This window comes from Ctenopharyngodon idella, chromosome 7 (assembly GCF_019924925.1).
Source record: "Ctenopharyngodon idella isolate HZGC_01 chromosome 7, HZGC01, whole genome shotgun sequence".
Taxonomy (NCBI): domain Eukaryota; kingdom Metazoa; phylum Chordata; class Actinopteri; order Cypriniformes; family Xenocyprididae; genus Ctenopharyngodon; species Ctenopharyngodon idella.
In genome coordinates, this window is record NC_067226.1 from 18,275,255 (window position 1) to 18,298,443 (window position 23,189).

At 39.5% G+C, this 23,189-nt stretch overlaps 1 protein-coding gene across 2 annotated transcripts; it reads left to right on the forward strand.

The window, feature by feature from the left end:
- Positions 1–6,707: 6,707 nt before the first annotated feature.
- Positions 6,708–20,449, forward strand: lingo1b (leucine rich repeat and Ig domain containing 1b). 2 transcript variants are annotated; one of them, XM_051901508.1, is made up of 2 exons: positions 6,708–7,107; positions 17,626–20,449. In XM_051901508.1, the coding sequence occupies exons 1-2, from the start codon at positions 7,096–7,098 to the stop codon at positions 19,477–19,479; spliced, it is 1,866 nt and encodes a 621-aa protein (XP_051757468.1). In that variant the 5' UTR covers positions 6,708–7,095; the 3' UTR covers positions 19,480–20,449. The 2 variants fall into 2 exon arrangements, with proteins under 2 accessions (XP_051757468.1, XP_051757467.1); XM_051901507.1 differs by having other exon boundaries at positions 6,711–7,107; positions 17,623–20,449.
- The last annotated feature ends 2,740 nt before the right edge of the window (positions 20,450–23,189 follow it).

The window sequence follows — 23,189 nt, forward strand, 5'->3', positions numbered from 1 at the left end:
AACAGTGATTTTTGAAATGATCTCCTCTTGTAAACTGTGGATTCGGACGGCAATTAAATTACCACATGACATGGCATTTGTCAAAAAACAGTAGATAATTTGGCCGGGGATGTTTACGCCGGTGGTGGGATAAAACACTGACGTTCTAGATTTGGACGGCAATAAAATCACAGACTAGCCCCTGTAAATGTTGAAAATACTGTACAGTCCTATGAGAAACAATTACCGTCCAAGTAGGGCTAGAGCCCCAGTTTGGTAGTAGATAAAGTCATTGACATTTGAGGCATTTGATTCAATGACTAATGCCTTAAAAATGTTTATAGCTCCCATCCGCCTGGCCTGAAGATCATGCTCACAGCTCCCCACAAACTGTCAGGCATATGCTTCACTGGCCAAGGACTCAATTGGGTATAACAATTGTTGTCGTGTTTGTCCAGTGGGATATGACGCCTTCAGAGAACAGCCCTGCACTGCATACAACTTCATTATGGGCATAAATAAAGCCTGAAGAACAGAACTTGTGACTCTTGGACAGTTGGACAAAAGAACAGAATTTGCTGCAGGTGGTGTTTAATAATTCATGGACTTGTGAAACTCCCTACAAGTTTGGGAGAGATTTTGCTGCGTGGTAAAAAAATCCATCTGTTATTATTACAAAACTGGGGTGTTAAAAGACTAAACACATGGAACCCGGGTAAAATGTGAGTCTGTGATCTGGCTAAATGTGATCTGATTGATTTATTATTCTAGGTTAAAGATCATTTCAGGATTATATTAAATGAATATTATTTAATCTATTATGAACATACATGAATTAACAATGAATGGTAGTATATTTATACATTAACCTAAAAAAGTTGTTTGATTTTAGTTCATGATACTTAAAATGGCAACAGATGTTTTTAATAAATTGAAACTTACTGTCAAGTTTTTTATTTTTTTTATTAGGGTTTCCAAGCCATTTTTATCAGAACCATGCTGATCCCACATGGCATGTTCCACTTGTAAAAGACACAAGGGATTTACACTTTATTTACATGCCAATTTAGCTGGCACACATACCGTATGTGTTTGTGCTTTATTAGCTTCAGGTACTGATAGAATTGTGTTACGTTTCTAGCACTGATGAGATACAGATTTTTGTAAGATGTGGAGATACTGGATACTTGTTAATGTATCATGGCCTCAAACACTGCATTGTACTTTGAACTCATGTTTCTGAACTGTGAAAAACTAAATATAGCATACATAATGTTTTCATATGCTTGATATCACCTGATGCCCCTGTAGACAGAGTAGATTTGTTTTATGATGACGCCGAGTATTGCATACACCGCAAGCATGTATTTCAAAATTTGATTGCCCCAAACCATAAAACAGCTGCTTGGAAAATAGGAATTCTTTGGAGAACACGTAAAATAGAACAAATACGTCCAAAATTAACCCACAAGCATCATGAAAACTGTATAAGAGACATCAAGAACGAGAGAAATTGATTTCCTTTTCTTCAGCCAAGACTCATTAAAATAAATGGCAGGATCAAAAAGCCAAGTTTGATTAAAGCCACACTTTGATGTAGTCATTTGCCACCTGTGGTTGTGTGTCCCTACCCAAGAGGTTCAGGAGACAATTGGGAGAGCGGCAAGGAAGATGGCATTTCTCTTTGAAGCACATCTATACCGACCACATCCCCAAAGTAAGCCTATTTTCTTCCATCACTGTCACTGTCAGGTGTGAATACTTAAGGACATTTTCAGCTGCTGGACTTTTTTGTTCTTATTACCCATTTGCAGAGTTTACAGCATGCCAGAGACTCTCAGGAGAATGAGCTTATTCCTTAAATGTCAAAATGTCCTATGTCAAAATCGCCTCTACTATACTACTGACATCCATAATGTCATTCATCAGATTTCTGTTCCCTGCATTATTTAAAAGAGAGGGACACTGAGAAATATTACAGAAAAAAGAGATTCTCAGTAGAGGCTGGCCTCTACTGCAGGGCCACTCTGAAGTTAAACACGAGTTTTTAGGATATCACTGTTGCAGCAGAGGACCATTAAGTTAAGCTCTTAAATTAAACTCTACTTAAACTTTCAAGAACAAACTGTGCATTACATCAAACTTGAGATCATGGCTGAACAGTGAGACAATGCCTGTGGTCTTTTGGTTGTTTTTGATTCTGTGGGGTCAAAAGTGCATATTTATGCTTTGAAGCCATTTGCATGCTTGGCATCTTTGAGAGCCACCTTCCTGTAGTTTAGCTCCAACCTGCTCCGACACACCTGTCTGGAAGTTTCGAGAATGTGTTCCACTTTTAAACGCACATTCGCAAACGTCTCTAAGCACTTTCCCGCAGGTGAATCCCTGCAGCCTGCAGTGCGTTGAAGTCTGTTCCACTTCGTCAAGTGGACGAGGGTAGTTTATATGGACAGACCTGACTGAGGGATTGAGTCTACTTATATATTTATTCAGGCTGCTCCATATACCACAATACAAAACAATAGTGATGTCACAGCAGATCATGCTTAGTTTACTGCCACCCCACACGATGTATGGGTTAAATGTTTGCCAACCTGCTGGGTGGTTTAGTTTAACTCAACTATTGTTTAAAAATTGCTGTATTCCTTGCTTAAACCCAAAATATGTTGGAAATTAACATTTATTAATATGTTTAATAAATGAACATTTATTTATAAGTTTAATGAATAATAATTAAAGGGGTGGTTCAGTGTTTTTTTTCTAGGCTTGATTGTGTTTATTTGGCGCAGTTTAACATGTCTTAATGCTTTGTTTTTTTTCATACATTTTACCTTTATTCTACACCACTGTTTCCATTGTCATTTGAACGGCTGGTTTGACTTCCTGATTCTATATTACCACTCCCTCCGAAATACGCAATGGGCTCAGATTGGTTAGCTGGCCCAGTGTATTGTGATTCGCTGAAGCGTCCAGAAACGCCACGCCCCTTACCATTAGTTGTAACATGTGCTTTGGCGGAAATGTAAATAATGGCGTCTATATTGCCGTATCAAATTGAGCCTGAATCAGACCCAGATAGCAGTAATGATGAAGAGGGTCAAGCAGAACCTCTGCAAGCACGGTTTTTAAAGGACGTTTATGAATGGTAAGCATTTCCTTTTGTACTTGTGTCAAAGTGTTTAGATATGCTGTCACTTTAAATGTTACTGCTGTTTGTTAGCTTTCAATATATGGTTTTATTCTGATTAAAGCTTTACTGTAGCTGAATACATTACTGAGTAGTAGCATTTTTATAAAGGTATCGTTTAATTTATAGCATGAACAACTGTTTGTCTATGAACATAGAAGTTTGTTGGTGTTTGTTGGCATTTGTTGGAGAAGTAGGCTATGCAATAGAATTTAGCTAACTGGCTAGCGAAGCAAAACCACGTTGGTCTTTGTTTACGTCCTTGATGCACCAAAAAATAGCAACATAATACATTTAAAAAACATGTACAAACAATACCTACAGTTAGGGGCTCATAAACAGCAGCTTCTGCTTTTAAAGTGGGAACTGCTTCATCTTTCAGTAATAGCCTTGGTGCAAATCCAGCATTGAACTCGTGTAGATTCTGGAAGCTGTCTTCCGTGCCGCATCCAGTGTAGACAATATCACTGATTATAATGGGTTCTATTATCTTTTGATGCGTCACGCTGCTCGCGTCCAGTGTAGACAACTCTTCCGCTTCCATAATGCTGCGCGACATGGTCTCGCCCACTCTGTTGCGTGTTCCCGGGGGCAGTGTTTACATTAATTGCAGGGTTTATGATGTCACCAACCCGGGAAGAAGCTCGTTGTAGTCCAAACCGGTCGTCGTTTTTGTAGGCATTAAACTGCCATAACTTTAAAAGACAATAACTCCGTTTGCATTGAACTTTCAGCGCTGTAACTTTGCAGATGTTGTTTATGCTCAAGCAGCAACATTACACACTAACTAAAGTTAAAAAAGTGAAATCGAAATGAACCACCCCTTTAAACAATAAACATTTATTAAATTGCTTATTAATAAATGTTCACCTTTTGATTATTATTGTTGCCTCTAGTAATTATGTGTCTGATTTTTAATTTCCAACCTATTTTGGGTTCATTTTAAACCAGTCATATAGCAATTTGTAAACAATAGTTGGGTTAATTAAAAATGCCCAGCACATTGGCAAACATTTAACCCAACTGCTGGGTTAAAACAACCCAGTCGCTTGGTTTGTCCATTTTTAACCCAACTTGGGTTGTTTTTAACCTAGCATTTTTTAGAGTGTGGGTTGGGTCATCACTTACTGTCTAATGTAAAATCTGGGTACTGGAGCAAAGCCATTTGAGAACCAACTGTAACAAATCATGCAGGTTTAAAGACCTCCTGTGGTGAAAATCAAGTTTTTAATGTTGTTATGTATGTGGTGTTTTTAATATGCTTTAAGACAAACCATGTACAAATTTATCAGTCAACACCATTGCTGAGTATTTTCTCCTTAAAACTACAGTGAACCAAAGACAGTCTCAAAAACGCAGTTTTTGAAATCGCCCCTGTTCTCATTATTAATTACTGTGAAGCAGGGGGTGTCTTGAGAAACCAGGTTATCCCGGTATATTTTTCTGTTAATATGAAAAATCGGGATATTTAGCAATATAGTGGATTAATTGTATATAATGTATATATTACGATGTTATGATGAACTTCCTCCACTGACGTTCTAAGCTGTTCAAAGCGTTTCTAAGGATGCTGATTTTTAGAAGGCAGCTGTCTGACTATGAGATGGTGAATGGGAACATGGTTTGTGTAACATTAGCAAAACATTATTAGCTGTTTGATAATGTAGTCAAGCCAACGGCTAACCATATCAATTACTGATATGTGTCCGACGTAGAGAGCAATACATAAAATGCATTACCATTCTTATACATCGATTTGTAGATAAGCCTGTATAATTCACTCTTCCACTTCTTCTTCTGAATCAGTTTCTGGTTTAAACATATATGGCTGAATAACACCAATATTTCCACTTGCCATCGTGTAGCGTTTACTACAGTAAAGTTGGCCGAGTGGATCAGGTCCGCTGTGTGATTCAGCTGGTGTGATTGAGTAGAGGTGGGGACTAATATGCATATTCATGGATCCATGTATACTAAACGAAGCAAGGGTGTAGAGTTACACTTAAGCTATTTTAAGGCATGATGAAATTATTTTCACAGGAAAAAAAAAAACATTTAAATATGTCATTTTGGTGATCAAAAACGAGTTTTAAGGGATACAATTATTGACTTCAACGGGACTTAAAGGCTATAATAGGTCACGTCCAAATGTCCTGTTTCCATAGAAAATATGTCAACACAGGAAAGATTCATGGGCTCTTGAGACCTTAAGCATGTCTTGCCAGGTTAAAACAGGTCAATTCTGTGAACTAAATATGTCAAAAAGCATAAAGTTGGTCCAATAGTGAGATCTCCTTAGGAATTAATATTTGCTCTGCAACTCGCTGCATTGCACCCACAAAGTACTAATGCTTTTGTGTACAATTGTCATTCTTTTTTAGCTTTTATTGTCTGTCTGCTTCAAAAAAGCAGCTTGTTCAGAGAATCCATGCAGCGAATCTTATTTCAAAAAGCCACTTTGGAACTGGTAATGCTGTAACGCACAGCCCTGTAATGTGTAGTGATAATTCTATCACAAGAACATTGACTGGTGCCATATACCACACACCAGCTCATCTAATAAGTCACACCATTGCCAGCTCTGCGTTGGTGTTCCATTGGAAGATTAGAGCATTAACAAAACGTCTAGGACAGATCCACAACGGATCACACACACGCACACTCCCTCTCCCACATCGTGCCTTGATCTGGTTGTACTGTGCAGAGATAAATCCCTCACGCACGTAGGGTCGGTTCTGCTGCTCTTCGTTTTCCTCCTCTGCCCTTTCGCTCACAGGAATATTGAAGCTCCTCTTCAGTCTGTTTGTGCTGCTTAACAACCCCTGTGCCTCGTGCTTCACATCACCCTTCCCCTCCACCCCATCAAATCTGCATTTGATTATCCCCCCTCACCCCACCACCAGTAATCTCGCTCGTCTCCCTACCTGCCGCGCCACCGCATCTCGCTTATTGTTTAGTATAATGGTGTGGGAACTTACAAGGATTTACACCTGATTATATCCCGCAGGGCAAATCCCCCATAGACTGACCTTGCAGTTCACTACTGCGATTGGCTAAGCAGACTCAGCCCATTCGGCCAAATTCCTCATCTCTCTCTCTCTTGTTCTGTGTCTCCGGCTCTTTCTCACTCTCTCTCCATTGGCTGTTGTTTATCCACCCTGCCTGTTTACCTCCATGAGTCATCCATTTGTCACATTGCAGCTCCCGGTTGCTTTTGACGAACGCTGCCTTTTGCATAAAAGCCCGGCATTAATCGCCATGTTCTGACAGGATGACAGAGAGGTAGAGACAGGTTTCACAAAGGTATACTCAAATTTCTGTGTCAACCCCCCACCCCCCATGCTGGCATCCCTCCGTTCCTGCTCCTGTTTCCTGCTGCAGTCGGTCTGATGAAAGGAGAATTGAATTTCATTAGTTACATTGTCCCCTGTTTTGAGCTTTGTGCCGTTTCTTTTTTCCTCCCCCCTCCTTCTCACTCCTTATCCCTCTCTGCCTGTCAGTCTTAGGTTTTCTCCCCCCTCCCTCGCTCCCTCCGTCTCCTCCATCTCTCCATCTCAATGCGCCACAGCTCCTCCCTCCACCTTGCACAGCTTCGACTCCTCCCTCTCCATCTTTCTTCCCTCACTCGCGCTCCCGCTCTCGCTCTGCTGGGTATGGCATGTATGTGAGCGGGTGCACTCCTGTTTACATGCATGCCTGCATCTGGGACAGACTTTCATGTATTCTGTGGACTGTAGCTGCTCGTGCTCCACACTCTGAGAATTTTCTGGACCCCTTTTTTGCGTTGAGGAATTGTTTGCCGTTTTTGTTTTCCCTCTCACTCATGAAATTCTTCAAAGGCCTCCTGTGTGCCACCCTGCCACTCTGGAGAGATTCGGATCCAAGCTGCACTCCGGCAGGATGGAATTGCCAAATTTAGACTCCACCGCATGACGTTTCTGGTAAGAGCAGTTTGCATTCAGTGCCAGTGAGATCCTGCAAAGGGCTGAAAGGGGGAGATGAGACTGGGGTTTTCAGGGGGGAAATGTGTCCGAGAGGGATAGGAGAGAAAGATGCTGAATAATGCTTCTTAACCGGACATGGGACCAAATACCGTGGACTGTCAATGCACAGGGAGGGGGTCATTTGCTACAAATAAATGTCTGGCGGTGTAAGCATTCATGTATATTTTCATCTGCACTATGTTTCTAAAAAAAATCTCAATCTATCCCCCAGGTTATGATACATGTTGTCTATAGTGCACGCTTGAATGTATGTGAGACTTCTGAGTGTATTTTTGGTGCTGTTGTCATGGTTTATGGCTTAAGGCTCTTTATTTTGCAAGATGCATTATGAAAGAAAATAATGTATTGCTTTCGATGCGTTTGAGTCTTTAATTCACAGACCTCATTATAGAGCCTCTTTTCTCTCTCTCTCTCTCACTTCCTCTCTCTCACACACTTTCTCTCTCTGTCACATACACACACTCATTTTCTCTCTTTCTTGCTCTCTTTTCCCCTCTCTCCCTGTTTTACTGCTTGGAAGCAACTTCCTCCGCAGCTAATGTGGCGTTTAAAGGAATAACAACATTACACTTCATTTCTTAATCTTGGCAAGCTGTCAAAAATACATTAAGAGGAGACTTACTGGATACATCAAAGATTCATGCTATGTCAGTGTTCTCATTGGTACATCCTTTACAGCTGTCAGATCCCTCTATCTATAGTTTCTTATGTAAATGTGCATTGTCTGTGCACATCATTAAAAAAAAAACAACATGAAATTTTATATTATTTGCCATCACGTATAGAGGCCAAAAATGTTCGCAGGAGGTGTGAGCAGATTCTCAGATTCAAATCCAAGACACCATGTGCTCTCCAAAAACCTCCTCCTGCTGTTTTTTTTTTCTTCCTGAACACAGGGTTATCAATCAAAACACGATGCATCTGCAATATGCATATAGGCTTGTGTTGGATAGGAAGACTGGAACATGAAACAACTGCATGGCAACAGTATCCTGGCCACATTCTGAAGATGCTGTAGCTGCCAGCTGAGAAATCCAGGCCAAAACAGAGCAGCGGCTAAAAATTCAGCACTGAAGAGTGATGCGAATAAGACAGCCTATACATTGAGATATGTTTCAGTATTCTGGTGATTGTGTTAAAAGGCGATCTCCCCATCGAGCAGATTCTCAGTTGGTGGTAATAGCCATTATGATAATGCTGCAGTCTGATAACAAACAGCAGATGAAACAAGATAAGGCAGTGCTACAGGAGAACTGCATCACCTCACGCTCTTGTGCCATGCGTTCACACATAGATTAGAGCCTGTGACTGTCAGCCCTCGTGTTTTCACAGCTTTTGTGAATGATGCAGCCCAGGCAGTATAAATGGGCCAAAATCCCAAAAATCATTGAAATTCAGATCCTTTCCAACTGCGAACCCGCCACATCCCTCTCTGCTTCCCTATTCATTCTCTTCTATATGCTTTTTTAAGCAGTCAGTGAGGGCCTGCTTTCGGCCGTGGCATAGATAGACAGACCGGGCGTGCATTTGTCCTCATTGTGAAGGGATGCAAGAATCGGACGCCATCAGCGCAGCAGCTCTTTTCTGTCACACAAAATGAGGGACTATTGAAATAGGGCTGTACATAGCGGGAAAGCCAGCAAGGGGCTGCTGTGAGAGGCGACCGAGTGGCATATCAGACAGCGCACACTCACTCCAGCCTCCCACAAATGTATTCAGAAGGTCACAGAGTCGCTTCACTGCAGCAGACTCACCCATTAAAATTTAATCATAACAGCTTTATGTAAAAAGTAAAAAATATGAGACCGGGCCCATGCCTTACTTTATTGCCACCTCGTTTCTAAGGGTTACGTATGCATATGAATGAAAATGATGTTTACGTGTTTGAAGCAATGCTATCTGTCATTTTGCGGAAGTTGGCGTCCTATCTCCACCGATCATCTGGGTGGCTGCTGATGGCAAAATTTGCGCCTCGTGAAAGACGAGAGAAAGATATCAATGATTGTATCAGAGTAATCAAATTATTAGCCTTGGATGGAGTGCTGGTCAGAGGAACAATGCTAGCATAATTCAGGAAGCTCGAAAGTGATTATCCCGTGGCTAATTTCGTGAGATAAGCTCCTTCCTAATAGAACCATTGATAAAGAACTCCAAGGAGCTCGGCTTGAGCTAGATTGCTTTTGGGATTACGGGTGTCCTATATTCTCTCCACATTTTCTCTCTTCTTTTGTTTCAATTAAACCCAAAACAAAGAGCCCTGTGTTTAAAAGAGGAAGAGTGGTTGGAGTAATTACCAGCTTTGCCTGCTGGTAGCGGTGAATTTAAAGTGAATCTCAAGAGCGTTAATGAGGAATGAAAAACACTTTATGGAATTATTATTAACCGTTGCCGGAAAGCTGAGGGGAGGATTGACATGGGACTGGGCCCAATTAGACTTCACACCATGACAAGGAACCAGACAGCAGCTGTAGCTTTAGAAATTTAGCCAGACCTTGGGCTGAAATAACCTATATGTTTCAGCAGACTGATGAGTGGGCACATGCATGATGACGCTTACAAGGAATAGGTGTGTGTTGTCAAGTGTAAGAGACAGAAACACAGTGCATCTGTTTCATTACCAGCACTTGAAGGATGCTTATTTAAATTGCAACCATCACATATTGCTCCATCGGCAGTTAGTCAGAAGACCAATATTCAGATGACAGGTCGTAACTAATTTCAATCTCAACCATGCTTGGAGTTAAAACATTCATGTCGTTTACTCAATTTATGATAGCATGAAACTTCCAGGCCACTAGTCGGAACAAAGAAGGGTGTTTCTCTTGGTCTGAACAATCTTTTCGATGGCGGTTTTCATTTTTGCTTCAGATTTAAATGCTTTTAGAGTACAAGCGTGGCAAGCTGTGAGAAGTCATGGTGAATATGTATTCAGACACTCTATAGTCTTGTTTCAGCATGCTACTCAATTCCATATACAAACTGTCCATATAATATTCCTCTCTATGCAAAAGTTTCGCTTTGACGGTTTAGTCATACCTTTTGTTTGAATGGTATACATTTCAGCGCAGTGCTTGACATTTTTGCTTCAATAAGTCTAGAGTTCTCGATGTTTCGACATCAAGGTTCATGTTACTTTTTCCTTTAGTGGAATGTAGCTTTCCAAACCATGGGCTTTGATCTAAATCTTACTGTCATCAAAAAAAAAAACAAGATCAAAAGAGAGGAGTCAAATGGAAGCAAACAGTTGGAAGATGCATCTCTGCTTTGAATGCTGAATCCATAGGCTTAAAACCCAAGCTGATTTGGTATACAAAGTTGTTTGTGGGGGGGTAGGAAGAAGACAAATGTGAGGGGCAAGCAGGGCTGATTATTGATTTGGCTCAGGTCCTCACTGATTAAGTGCTGTTGTAAATACCGATAAAGACACCTGCTTATGTTGTGATGAATGGTAGCGACTTGATTTGCCACTCACAGCTTAATGCCTTAACGCTATTTTCAGTGTCCTACCATCCAGAAGTATTTGTAAACAAAGTGTCTCTTTTTCCACTCCGCTTTGGATTATATGCTAATCCGTTATGTTATAGGTACAACAGATAAGCAAACCAGATATAAAAGAATACGTTTTAGCAGTCGATTCCTCTCTGCAGACCGCACAATGATCCTGTAGAACTTCAAGTCAAGTCAAGTCACCTTTATTTATATAGCGCTTTTTACAATGCAGATTGTGTCAAAGCAGCTTTACAGTGATAACTGGTATATAATATAACTTCAGCAAGTGAATGTGACTCCAACTGTCACAACTGTATCTATAAAACATTTCTTTACATAAAAGTTTTAAATGATCAGGGTATGAATGAATTGAACATTACAGACACAGAGCGAATGGGTCACCCGTGCCATTTCACAACCAGATTGCATGAGAGCAGACAACTAATTACCAGCAGTTTAGCAGATAACTATTTATGTATTGGGAATATTTAGATAGCTGTTAACCACTGATTCGCTTTATACTGTGAAATGTGTGCAGAGTGATCAGGGATGCCAGAGAGGGAGAAAAAGAGAGAGCGACAGGCAGAAGGAAAGGGATGATGAATAAATAGATTGGAAGAAGGAACAAAATGAACTCCCTCAGGCCAGTATAGCCAATTAGTTGCTGCACTCTATATTCGTTTTACTTTCAACTCACAGTTGCTTTCTATTAGACTGTTGTGCCTATTATAAAACATTATGCTTAGTGGTATCATTTGCCAGCACAAATGAATCATTATTTAAATCTTTCTCTCTGAAAGAATGTAATAACAATCAAAGCAAAATTAAACATTTTTTAAATGTTCTTCCAAATTGTTTTTACTTGTGGCCCACATCAGACCGTCCTCAAAACGCAGCTCATTTTCATTATTTCTCTCTTGTGTTTTTTTTCCCTGTGTTTGTATTTATGCATTTCAAATATGCAGTAGAAATATGATTACAGTCTGGTCTTTTTATGATTTATGAATCATGAATTTTAATTTAACCAGAATTAAAATTTCTAAAGCTTTTTTAATGCAGTAAAACAGCAACCTGAGTCACAATGTTTAATCTGTTTTCTCTCACTATGGTACAATAAATATTCAAAAAATTACCCAATGATTAATCACCCAACCATTAGCAAATTATTCCTTTTTTGATATAGTACTGTGTTAATAGAAAGCACAAAAACCCTGCTGTTTACTGTAAATGTATTTTTCTCCCCCAAAGTATAACTCTCTGTAGATCAAAACAAGTTATTAATTACTATGTAAAACATGTTTCATAATTGTTTTATCTAAACTGGGAGGTTTGTGTTTAATGTACATAGTGCCAATTGGAAAACACACTGAATGTGTCTTTTGTCATTTTGAACCCTAATTTGGGCCTATATTGACTATGGCCCTGTTTACACTTGGCATTAAGATGCATTTTTGTCAATTGGATCACAAGTGGATGACGCTTGTCAACTTGTGACCACTTTGAAATGCATACAGATTGCTTTCGTAGTGTAGACGCTCATGTGGTCAAATGTGTTTGAACAGCAAAAAAAGACTGTCTGTTCTCAGCCTACTGACTTAATGCGTAAACATTATGGAAAGCGTGCTAGCCAGATGGGATTTAAACTTTGTCGGCTTAAGACCCAAGTTTGGTTTGAAGACGAAAAACATACCAAGCACAATGTTCTCTCACCATTCCTGAACACTCACTGCGTTTGACGTGGTCTTGCGGCTTTCAGAGCAGAAACGAAAGCTGCTGTGTATATGTTTTTCCGTCATCTCCAGGCGCATTCATATGTAAATTGCGCAAGTTTATTTTGTCCATTAGATCAAAAGATCTGAAAAAACCTGTACATTTACCTGTCCATAAACCTTCCCCTACAAGAAATAAGGACAGAAGTGGTTGAAAGTGGACGGATTAAAACACCAGGCATAAACGGTTGCGTCTCCATCGTCTACTTGTGATCCAATCGACCAAAACGCATATTAATTCCAAGTGTAAACAGGGCCTATAAAACCCAAATAAATAGGGATCTGCAAGTGGGTCACTCCCAAGCTTTGCTTATTTGTCTTGTTTGGTCAAGCTGAGGCTCACCGCCAAGGTCAAGAGTACGATGGTGAACAGGGAGAGAAAATAGAGAGAGTGCGTAGATGGTCCGACGTGATATTTTTTCCTCAAGGTTATCGCCAGGATGAAACAGAGGGTACGGAGTGGGAGAGAGAGCAGGAAGATGGACCTTTGGGTTGAATTACATTTGTACATGAGTGGGAGAGACAGAATATCATCCAGTGAGCACTCAAACACATGAGTGGTGTAACATGAAAATATAAAATCAATTCAACTGATAGCCAGCCTCCGTGGTTTCAGATGACAATGAATCTTGATATCGCTGTGACGGGCGCGTTTGGTTTCGTCTGTGTAATTAGCCTTGAAATAAAGCGTCCATGAAATTGTTTTGCTTTGACAAAGGTAAATACTCATATTTGCTAAGAGTTTAAACCTTAAACATTCATTTCTCTGTGATGGTCTCTAGCTTAAACAGATAAATGGCTTGGTTTTCCAACGTTGGAGGCAGAATTGATTTTGCCCTCTAGCTTGACAGATAGCCCTGAAAGTAATAAATAGCAAAGAAGAGGACAAATCTTTGAAGCGCAATGCTTATTAACTTCATGAGTGTTGGGAAGGTGCAGTAATCTAAAAGAGATCTAGGCCTCCATTAGTAGAGGAAGGAGGCATCAGTCGGAAGACACCTTGTGAAAAAGAAGCCTTGCTAATTCCTCCCACCTGCTGACATCAGATAATTGAAAAGCAAGGCTGCAGACCCTTTCATTATGAACCGGATATGGACTCGTCAATTAACTTGCTCATATTTTTTTTGACTGATTGAACTTGACTGATCAACAGTCTTCTGAATTGCTCCTGTTCAAACCCATGCCATGCTGAGTTTGAGATACAGTCGATGTTACAATATGGCAAAATAGGGCATTGCATTTGAGGGTCCCTTTCTCAGAGGAGCACTATGTTAAAATATACTTGTGCTTGACACTTTATTTCTTCCCTTCGAGCTAGTGGGCAGGGTTGAATGGGTATGACCTTCCTATGTTACTGAGGGAAAAGAACAGAGGAGAAAATGTAATTTCCACCCCAAAGATCTTAGGAGACCAACCCACTTTAAACGGCACGCAGCCTGTCGTGTGACTGAATGTTGGGTAGTAATTATTAAACAAAGAGAATGCTTAGCGCTGTTCTAAAATGGGAACGTTGATGCATGCTCAATATATCACGCTTTTAATGTAAACAACTGCGTTTAATTTGCTTCTTAAGGGAACAGTAAATTTATAACAACAGAGATGGCCTTTTAATAGTGAGGTGCATGCTTGTTACAGAACTGGCTCGACTTTAAGAATCTAATACAAGTGCACTACTTTTCCCATACGCAGAATGACTCTCATTGACTACTGTATATTTCTTCAAATCAATCAGGCTAAAGGCGCACATTTCTGTCTGAATATATTGCGTGCCAGGAACGGCTGGTTACACTAAAGTGCCCTGAGGTAGATATCCCTTTAAAGACACAATTCTCTACATGGAAATTCATGCAGGGTGTTGACTAATAAGATGAGCTATTGACCATGTGAGTGAGTTCACTATATTGAGAATTACTCCGTCAATGCAATATTCTGGCAGTGCAACAGAGAGGAGTTTTTTCCTTCTTCATACATTATTCATAGTTGCCTGACAGACTTTGATTTGTATGTTTACAGAATGGGGGCTTCCTGAGCGATGATTTAATCTTTTAATTGGATAATAAATCCAACACTTTGTGTAGTGGCTTTTCAATTGCCATCAGTTGACCACTGAGACCAAATTAGTTTTAAAGCATTTGCATACCTTAGCATTTGGGCTAAAACAAAGGTTAGAGTGATTAGGAAAGATGGAAGTGTGTGTGTGTGTGCAAGCGCGTGCGTCTGTGCGTGTGTGTGTGTGTGTGTGTGTGTGCAATCCATAATTTCAATTTGGAAAAAAAAGAAAAACATTTTTGGTACATGTTGATTAGGCTTTTTGTTTTTTCTTTTTTATTTAAATCATCATTTTCAGTTCGCCCATTGGCAAGCATTTGCAAATTGCAGGCCAAGAAATAACGGCACAAATGTTTACAGTGCGCTTTTCATCAGTTGTAAAACAGGTACACATTTCTGCCCATGAGCAAAGCTATTTTCTTCCTGTGGGAGTACTATGTGACAACCACAACAGTGAACAAAATACAAAATTTTGATATTGGAAGCAACGGCCATGTTTAATTAGGAAAACTGTTATCACACCATAGAGACCTACTGTATTTTTATAGTGATTTCCATCTGCTTTTGTTTGCTTTTTAAAATTACCAAGCAAATTTGTCAATAATTTTAATGAGGCAGTACCTTTGACCTGTTCTCTCCTCAGACAAATCCCCCCAATTATAGTTAAAGGTCAAAGGTGGTTGTTTGGCAGATATTCGTGAGACATGCAAATTGAACAGAAATTTGCATCGCAGAAGATGTCACACATAATAACCGTTTAAATAACCCTGTTATGCCTCCGGAGGCTTGATGCCTGATAGATCGTGATAGATTTAGCGTGATTAAAACATCCCGTTCTTGGCAGCTCTGTTTACGTCATGACCTTCACCCTCACACCTCTTCATGCCACACTAGTCGTTTAATCGATGTAGTAATTCTCTCACAGTAGCCTGATCGCTCTGCTCCCTGACTGTATGCAGATCACACTCGATAGATGAACGAGGGATAAGCACCCTTGACAGTAACGCTCCTTTTGATCTTGCTGAGAAGCACTAATATGGAATTGATATCGTTGAAACTACTCACCTAATTTCAAACCGGAACTCAAAAGAATTTTCTGTCATACCTGACAACACTCAGAGATGGAATAAGCAAATCTTTGCATTAAATCTATGCATCTATGCCCCTTTCTGCAGGCAGTTTCATTCAATCAAACTAGTCTGGCCTATGCCACTTCACAGTGCCATGATAATAGCTACCCTTGAGATATTCTATTGCGAATGTGCAAATACAAGTTGGCTATACATAAGCCCCCGGTTTCACAGACAAGGCTTAAGCCTAGTCCCAGACTAAAATGCCAGTTTGAGGTGTTTTAACTGAAAGCAACATGCACTGACATGTCTTACACAACCCGATCTCACAGCAATTCGTACGTATTTTACGAGGTGGCTAATTTGTACAAATTCGTACGACGTCACTTGTACGATTTCATCCGTTTTTGCCAAATTCGTATGAATTCAAACAAATGACCTACCCCTAACCCCGCCCCTAAACCTACCCATCACTGGGGTTAAGACAAATCGTATGAATTCGTACGAGTGAGGTCGTACGAATCCGTACGATTTAGCCACCTCGTAAAATATGTACGAATTGGTCGTGAGATAGCGTTGGTCTTACAATATGTCAGTGCCATTGTTTTGTCTCAAGATGCACACCAGTAATTTTTTTTTTTTTTCTAAGGCATGTTTATAAAAGTGTCTTAATTGATCTAAGGCCTAGTCCTGGCTTAATCTAATCCCTGTCTGTGAAACCAGGCCAAGATTTTCTATTCATAAAATATGCACTCTACTGTTGAATCTACATACAGTAGTATCATAAGGCTTCCATTGAGTTTGCATAAATGTATTGGAATTTACTGAAGCAAGAAGTATTTAATTCTGGGTCACTTTCACTTGCTTTACAAATGGGAGCTACTTAAAGTTTACCTAATTAATTATTAAAGCTGGCCTGTCTACTTAACATGATTTGTATTTGACTAGTCCAATTAGCAACCTCCTGCCTCATCGAATGCAACTCATGTGTCATTTTGGCAAGTTCTGTGTGTCTTGAGTTCATTGATGTCAATATTTCACGAGTCTCTTCACAAGCCCTAAACCAAGATCTCCATCATTCTGAAGCACATAGCTGAAAGAAACTATGAGATTGAGACTGAGTTTACTCAATCAATTTGGGAAGCAAAGTTTGAAGGCGCAGAGGTTTAGAAGGCTTACTATTTTGCACAGTAAAATAGTAGTGAGTCAAAGTTGATTTGGATTTAACCTGTTAAGAACCGAATTGTGGTCCCCAGGCCACACTTCAGTTCTACTCTAAATGCAGCCATTAATCGTGTTCAAAAGAAGAAAAAAAAAATTCAGATTACCATATATTAAGTTAAAATGTCCATAACAATAGATATTTAGTTCATAGGCCAGATAATAATTCATATGAATTTATTTATTTTTTTAAATGGCAAATAAGTCGTTCTAGATTCATGTTACTGATTTATGTCCCTTGCTGTATTATTATTATTTTTTTTAATAGTATATGTAGTTTTAAATTATAACTCCCCTAGTTAGAATGCCATGCTTCATTTTAAAGGAATATTTAATTATTGTTTCTTTTTATTTAAATTGTAAATAAAAGTTCTGCATTTTTGTGTATTCTGGAGGTTGCATTATAATAGTACGCTTAAATCATTACTAATTTATGGTGGTACAAGCCATTATTGAAAATTTATTTTCAGTGCAAAAAAGAAAGTACCACTGGCCATCAAAAGGATGGAAACTACAAGTTACACGTCCAAGATATGTTTAAAATAAATAAAAAGGCTATTTCTGTGGCTATGCTTCTCTATGGTCCAGTGCTGTTTATGGTTGTTTTCTTTTTCTAATACAGTCTTTTACTTTTTAATGCCTCTGTTTTATCATTAATCAAAGCTCTGAGTTGCCTTTACGCAGCATGTTCCAGTGCAGTAGTCTGTTACATTTTTTAAGCGTCAGCATTTTCTCCAACACCATCTCTTGCTATTTTAAGAACATGATTGTCTCTCAGCTCCTTTGCCTTTTTTCTGTCTTGTGGAATGAATTTTGTCCATATTGTGACCCAGTCTCTCTACCCTTTTTCTCAGCAGGTTACCATCAAAATGGTGGCCAGAGAGGCAAGTGGGCACAGCTACCTGGTGGCATGCTGGCAGCCCATTCTCATCCTGATGCTGGGTACCGTGCTGTCCGGCTCTGCCACTGGCTGCCCCTCTCGCTGTGAGTGCAGTGCCCAAGAGCGCTCGGTTGTGTGTCATCGGCGGAAGCTGATGGCCCTCCCCGAGGGAATTCCCATTGATACGCGGCTGTTAGATCTCAGCAAGAACCGTTTGAAAGCCATCAATCCTGAGGAATTTCTCAATTACCCACACCTGGAGGAGCTACAGCTTAATGAGAACACCATTTCCGTCATTGAACCAGGGGCCTTCAGCAACCTCCTTGGCCTGCGAACACTGGGACTACGCAACAACAAGCTGAAGTTGATTCAGCGGGGTGTTTTCACTGGCCTCAGTAACCTCACTCAGTTAGATATTAGTGAGAATAAAATTGTCATTTTGTTGGACGACGTGTTTCAAGACCTCTACAACCTGAAAGAGCTGGAGGTGGGGGACAACGACCTGGTGTTCATCTCTCACCGAGCTTTTCATGGCCTCAGCAGCTTAGAGCAGCTCACTATGGAAAGATGCAACCTGACCTCTGTGCCAACAGAGGCCTTCAGTCATCTGCACAACCTGATGACACTCAGGCTGCGGCATCTGAACATCAACACCATTCGAGACTTTTCCTTCAGGAGGCTTTATCGACTCAAAGTCTTAGAGATAGCAAACTGGCCTCTTTTAGAAACCTTGACCGCGAAGTCCCTCCATGGACTCAACATCACAACCTTGAGCATCACAAACTGCAATCTCACTGCCGTCCCTTACGTGGCCATTCAGCACCTGGTGTACCTTCGATTTTTCAACCTGTCCTTCAATCCGATTGAGGTTGTGGAGGGCAACAAAATGCACAATTTGCTGAGGCTCCAAGCTTTTCACTTGGTTGGGGGCCGGCTAGTCAGCATCGAGCCTTATTCCTTCAGAGGACTCAACTACCTTCGTGTTCTCAATGTATCCAGCAATAAATTAAGCACTTTAGAGGAGTCTGCCTTTCACTCAGTCGGCAATCTGGAGACACTGGCTCTTCATGACAACCCCTTAGCATGTGACTGTCGTCTCCTCTGGGTCTTTCGCCGTCGATGGAGACTTAATTTCAACCGCCAGCAGCCATCTTGTGAAACACCAGAGTTTTTGCAGGGTAAAGAATTCAAAGACTTCCCAGATGTTCTCCCAACAAATTATTTCACTTGTCAGAAATCTAAGATCCGAGATCACAAAGCCATTCATAGATTTGTGGATGAGGGGACCACTGTCCAATTCCCTTGCCAAGCAGATGGAGACCCCGTTCCCATGATTATATGGCAGTCTCCAAAAAAGCAATTCATTACTACTAAAAGCATTGGCCGGCTGTCGGTGTCTCCTGATGGCACCCTAGAGGTTAGATATGCCCAAATTCAAGACAATGGCACATACATGTGCATTGCCGTCAATGCAGGAGGTAACGACACCCGTTTGGCTCACCTACATGTTCATAGCTACTCTCCCAATTGGCCCCATCAGCCTAATAAGACCTTTGCCTTCATTTCGAACCAGCCCAATGATAACAGTGCCAATGGAACTGGTGCGACGGATCCCTTTCCCTTTGATATGAAGACTCTTATTATCGCTACCACCATGGGGTTTATCTCTTTCTTGGGAGTGGTGTTGTTCTGTCTGGTGCTCTTGTTCCTTTGGAGTCGAGGGAAAGGCAATGCAAAGCCAAACATTGAGATTGAGTATGTGCCACGGAAAGTAGATGGAGAAAACAGCCCGACTGAGGGATCTCACAAGATCAGTATGAAGATGATTTAAAAGACTAATCACCATTGTGTGTGCATTAAGTGAACAGGTGTTCTTGATAGCAGACTTATGTTGAGGGAGGAATGAGGGCGCAATCTTTGCACCTCTTACGGAATTATGAAAAGAACAATGTTCTGACACAAGCCTTTTACATTTTTTTTTTACAGACTGTACAGATCAATCACAGAGATTGTGTCCTTAAAGGGAAAGCAGATAGGTCATTTGAGGGTTTAAAAAATCTGTGTACTTGTTTGGGTAAGTGTTGAAAAACATAGTCCTGTTGAAATTTGTGCGAAAGCCAGAATTCAGAGGACCGGTATAGATTTATACCCATCCTCTCGTCTCTTTTTCTGTACATAATGATTTCGATGTACACTGGGCAGTACAGTGCTGAATGCAGCCGATCAGAGGATATTGATTTGTCGAGCCTTCTGGAGTGCATGTGCTATATCTAGATACATGCAAAGTGTATAGGTCTAATTAAATCACTGTAAATGTCCATTACCAACTCTTTATAAGAGACCAGTTTGTTTTAAATGATTTATCGATTAGGCTTGACAATCATCAATATCTCAAAGGTCAAGTATTAATCATTAAATATGGTTTGATGGTGCGATTTCAATTTTGACACCTTACATAGTATCATAAAGCCAGATGTAGCTTTGAATTTAAAGCCATTTGCTTTGACTGAACATGTGACAAAACTATTGGACCTGTGGTTGTACTCACACTAAACTATTCCATCAGACAGATCTCCTTAGTTTTTATTCACCTACTGGTGAAAAGTTTACAATTTTATTGATTTAGTCATCAAAATGTCATCAATTTGCCATACTATTATGCATTTTCTACCACTCTCACAAGGCAGGAGTTGCTCGGTGTAGGTAAATGTGTTCTACAACACTTGAAACACTTACAGTGTTGTTTTTGGGACAATGGATGGCTGTAAAACATATTAAAATGACAAGCTTTTATACTTCAATGTCTTTGCTCATTTCTTTTGCTCTGCTCTCTGAATTAAACCTTGAAAGCTGGTGAGGTAAGAAAATTTAAACAGTGCTCTAATGTGCAGCTAAAACCTTCACTCTCCCTCACACACCATATTACTATTCAACATTTTCTGAAAAACATCTTTTCTCTGTAAATATTCATTTCAGTGTTAGTGGATGGAACACATAACGTTAGTGACAGTGGATTTGAAGTGTTAAATCAACTTAAGATTATAGGTTGAGACCACTGATCTATATAAATGACTGGATTGCTCATTGCGTTTTAAAGTCCCAGCAGGTAGTGAAGCCACCGGAAGTGTTCGAGCAGTTCCCTACCGACAGTGGGCATCATTGACCACCGGCTTTGCAGCGTATCAGTCGTATGTGAATAGTTTTTAAAATATATGTATGTATATTAATTGATACTTTGAACATTATCTGTAATGTTAATGGTCTTTTCGGGCAGGACAAGTGATATATAGATCTCGTTAAGATGGGTGTGTCTACTGCACACTGCTGACACAAAATAGATTTCTTTACGTACGCAATTATGCAAGAAATACTAAGCATGAACATATATCTGAGATTATTAACAGAAATTGATTCGAATATACATTGAATATTACAATACATACAATCCCCTATTACTAAATTGCACTATATGCAATTTAGTATATAGTGAGGGAGAACAATCAATCACTGTTGAATCATTTACAGTTACTGTACAAATAAAAACAGTATTATATGACACACAATATAATTACATAACTATAGTGAATAACTGTACATGACGAAATAAGTTGTATGAGCATGCCTTACAAAGCATAAATCTGTATTCAGATTTCAGAAGAATCATTGTGACATTTGTAATATAAATGCTGAGGTGTCTCATCCATCAGCTGATCTGATATTCACAACTGTAAGATGAACATAACTTTTAATAAACAGAAGAAATTCCAGACTCTAAACAAATAACCATGTAAATGGTTAGGATGTTTGCATTGTACGAATGTGCACGGAGACTTCAGATATAAAAATGCTGACTCATTAGGTAATGTTTTCTCATTAAATCAGATGATTTCCTATTAATTGAATAGAATGTGAGAGAACAGGGAATACCAATATGGTGGCACAGTGGCTTCACTTTTTATGACGTCATGAGCAGTCATTTATATCGATCAGTGGTTGAAACCCTATGAATCTGCTCAAATGGTATTTAGATTAACTCAAAATGCATTCATTTTAATCCTAAAGAAAAATAAGTTTTGACAGGCTTGGGGAAAAAACTGAACAAATGATCTACCGGGTATTTGTTTAAAAAAACAAAAAAACAAACAAACAAAAAAACATTTAAAATCCCTTAATGCTCTAAAAATTGGAGTCTTTCATTTCATTTGAGAATGGATATTCATTAGTGTATGATCTGCTAGAACTAATCTACAGCAATAGACAATGTTGTGTATTTATTTGCTCTGTTCAATAGTTTTGAGCTCCCTGCAACTCACCATACTACACACACACACACACACACACACACACACACACACACACACACACATGTTTGTTTTTGTGAATTGTGGGGACATTCCATAGACGTAATGGTTTTTATACTGTACAAACCGTATTTTCTATCCCCCTACACTACCCCTACCCCTAAACCTACCCATCACAGAAAACTGTGTACATTTTTTCTTTCTCAAAAAAACTCCTGTACGATTTATAAGCCTTTTGAAAAATGGGGACATGGGGTAATGTCCTCACAAGTCACCATCTCCTATGTCATACCCATGTCATTATACAAATTTGTGTCCTGATATGTCACAAAAACGCACACACACACACACACACACACAAATTTGCCTTCTAAAGTAATCTATAATATGTTGTAACAAATCCACAAATATTCAGACATGCTTTAGTTTTTGAATGCACTGGTTTAGACAAAGCTACCAGGGACAAAGCCACAGCACAAATCAGGATAGGTCTAACCTGACAACCCATCATCTCTTACAGAGGCATAATGGAAAACATGTCAGCTGGAGTCTAAGCACAGAGCCCTCATGTTTAAAAGGGAAGCGATAGTTGTGTAATCTTCCTGCCCTTTTTGTACTGAGATGACTCCCAAACAGTTGGCCAACCCGTGCAGCGCTTTAATACTGAGTAACTACAACAGCAAAGGAGAGAGTGGGAGTGGTGAACATTAATAAGAGAGGAAGTGAAGCATCCAGATGCCAGAGAGAAGAAAGAAAAAAAAAATGAAAGAATGGAGATGATTAATAGTTAGGACAATTAAGAACAAAGCCAATATGGAGGCTGTGTTATTCAAAAATGATTAATTCAGGTTAATACAAAGCTGGCTAAAATATTAACTGCCATTAACTACAATATGAATTAAAATTTAAAAGATGAGGATGTATATTTCCTTGGATTACTTTGGTTACTATTTTGTCATTTTGATATTAATCAGTTCTGCCTCCTTGGCTTAGTGACTGGTGGTTTCAGTACAGTTTTTGGAAATGGTGTCACACTACATTGTGATTGATTTTCTTTGAAACCATTTTCACTCATAAATTGCTAGTAAATTTCACAAATAATTACAAAGAAACATCAAGTAACCCACTGAATTAAAGGTCAAATTTTGAAGTACAAAGACTGAAATAGTATTTTTTATAAACTATTCAATAATCTTTTATTATTATTATTATTTACAGCTGTGAAAAAACTTTTTTTATT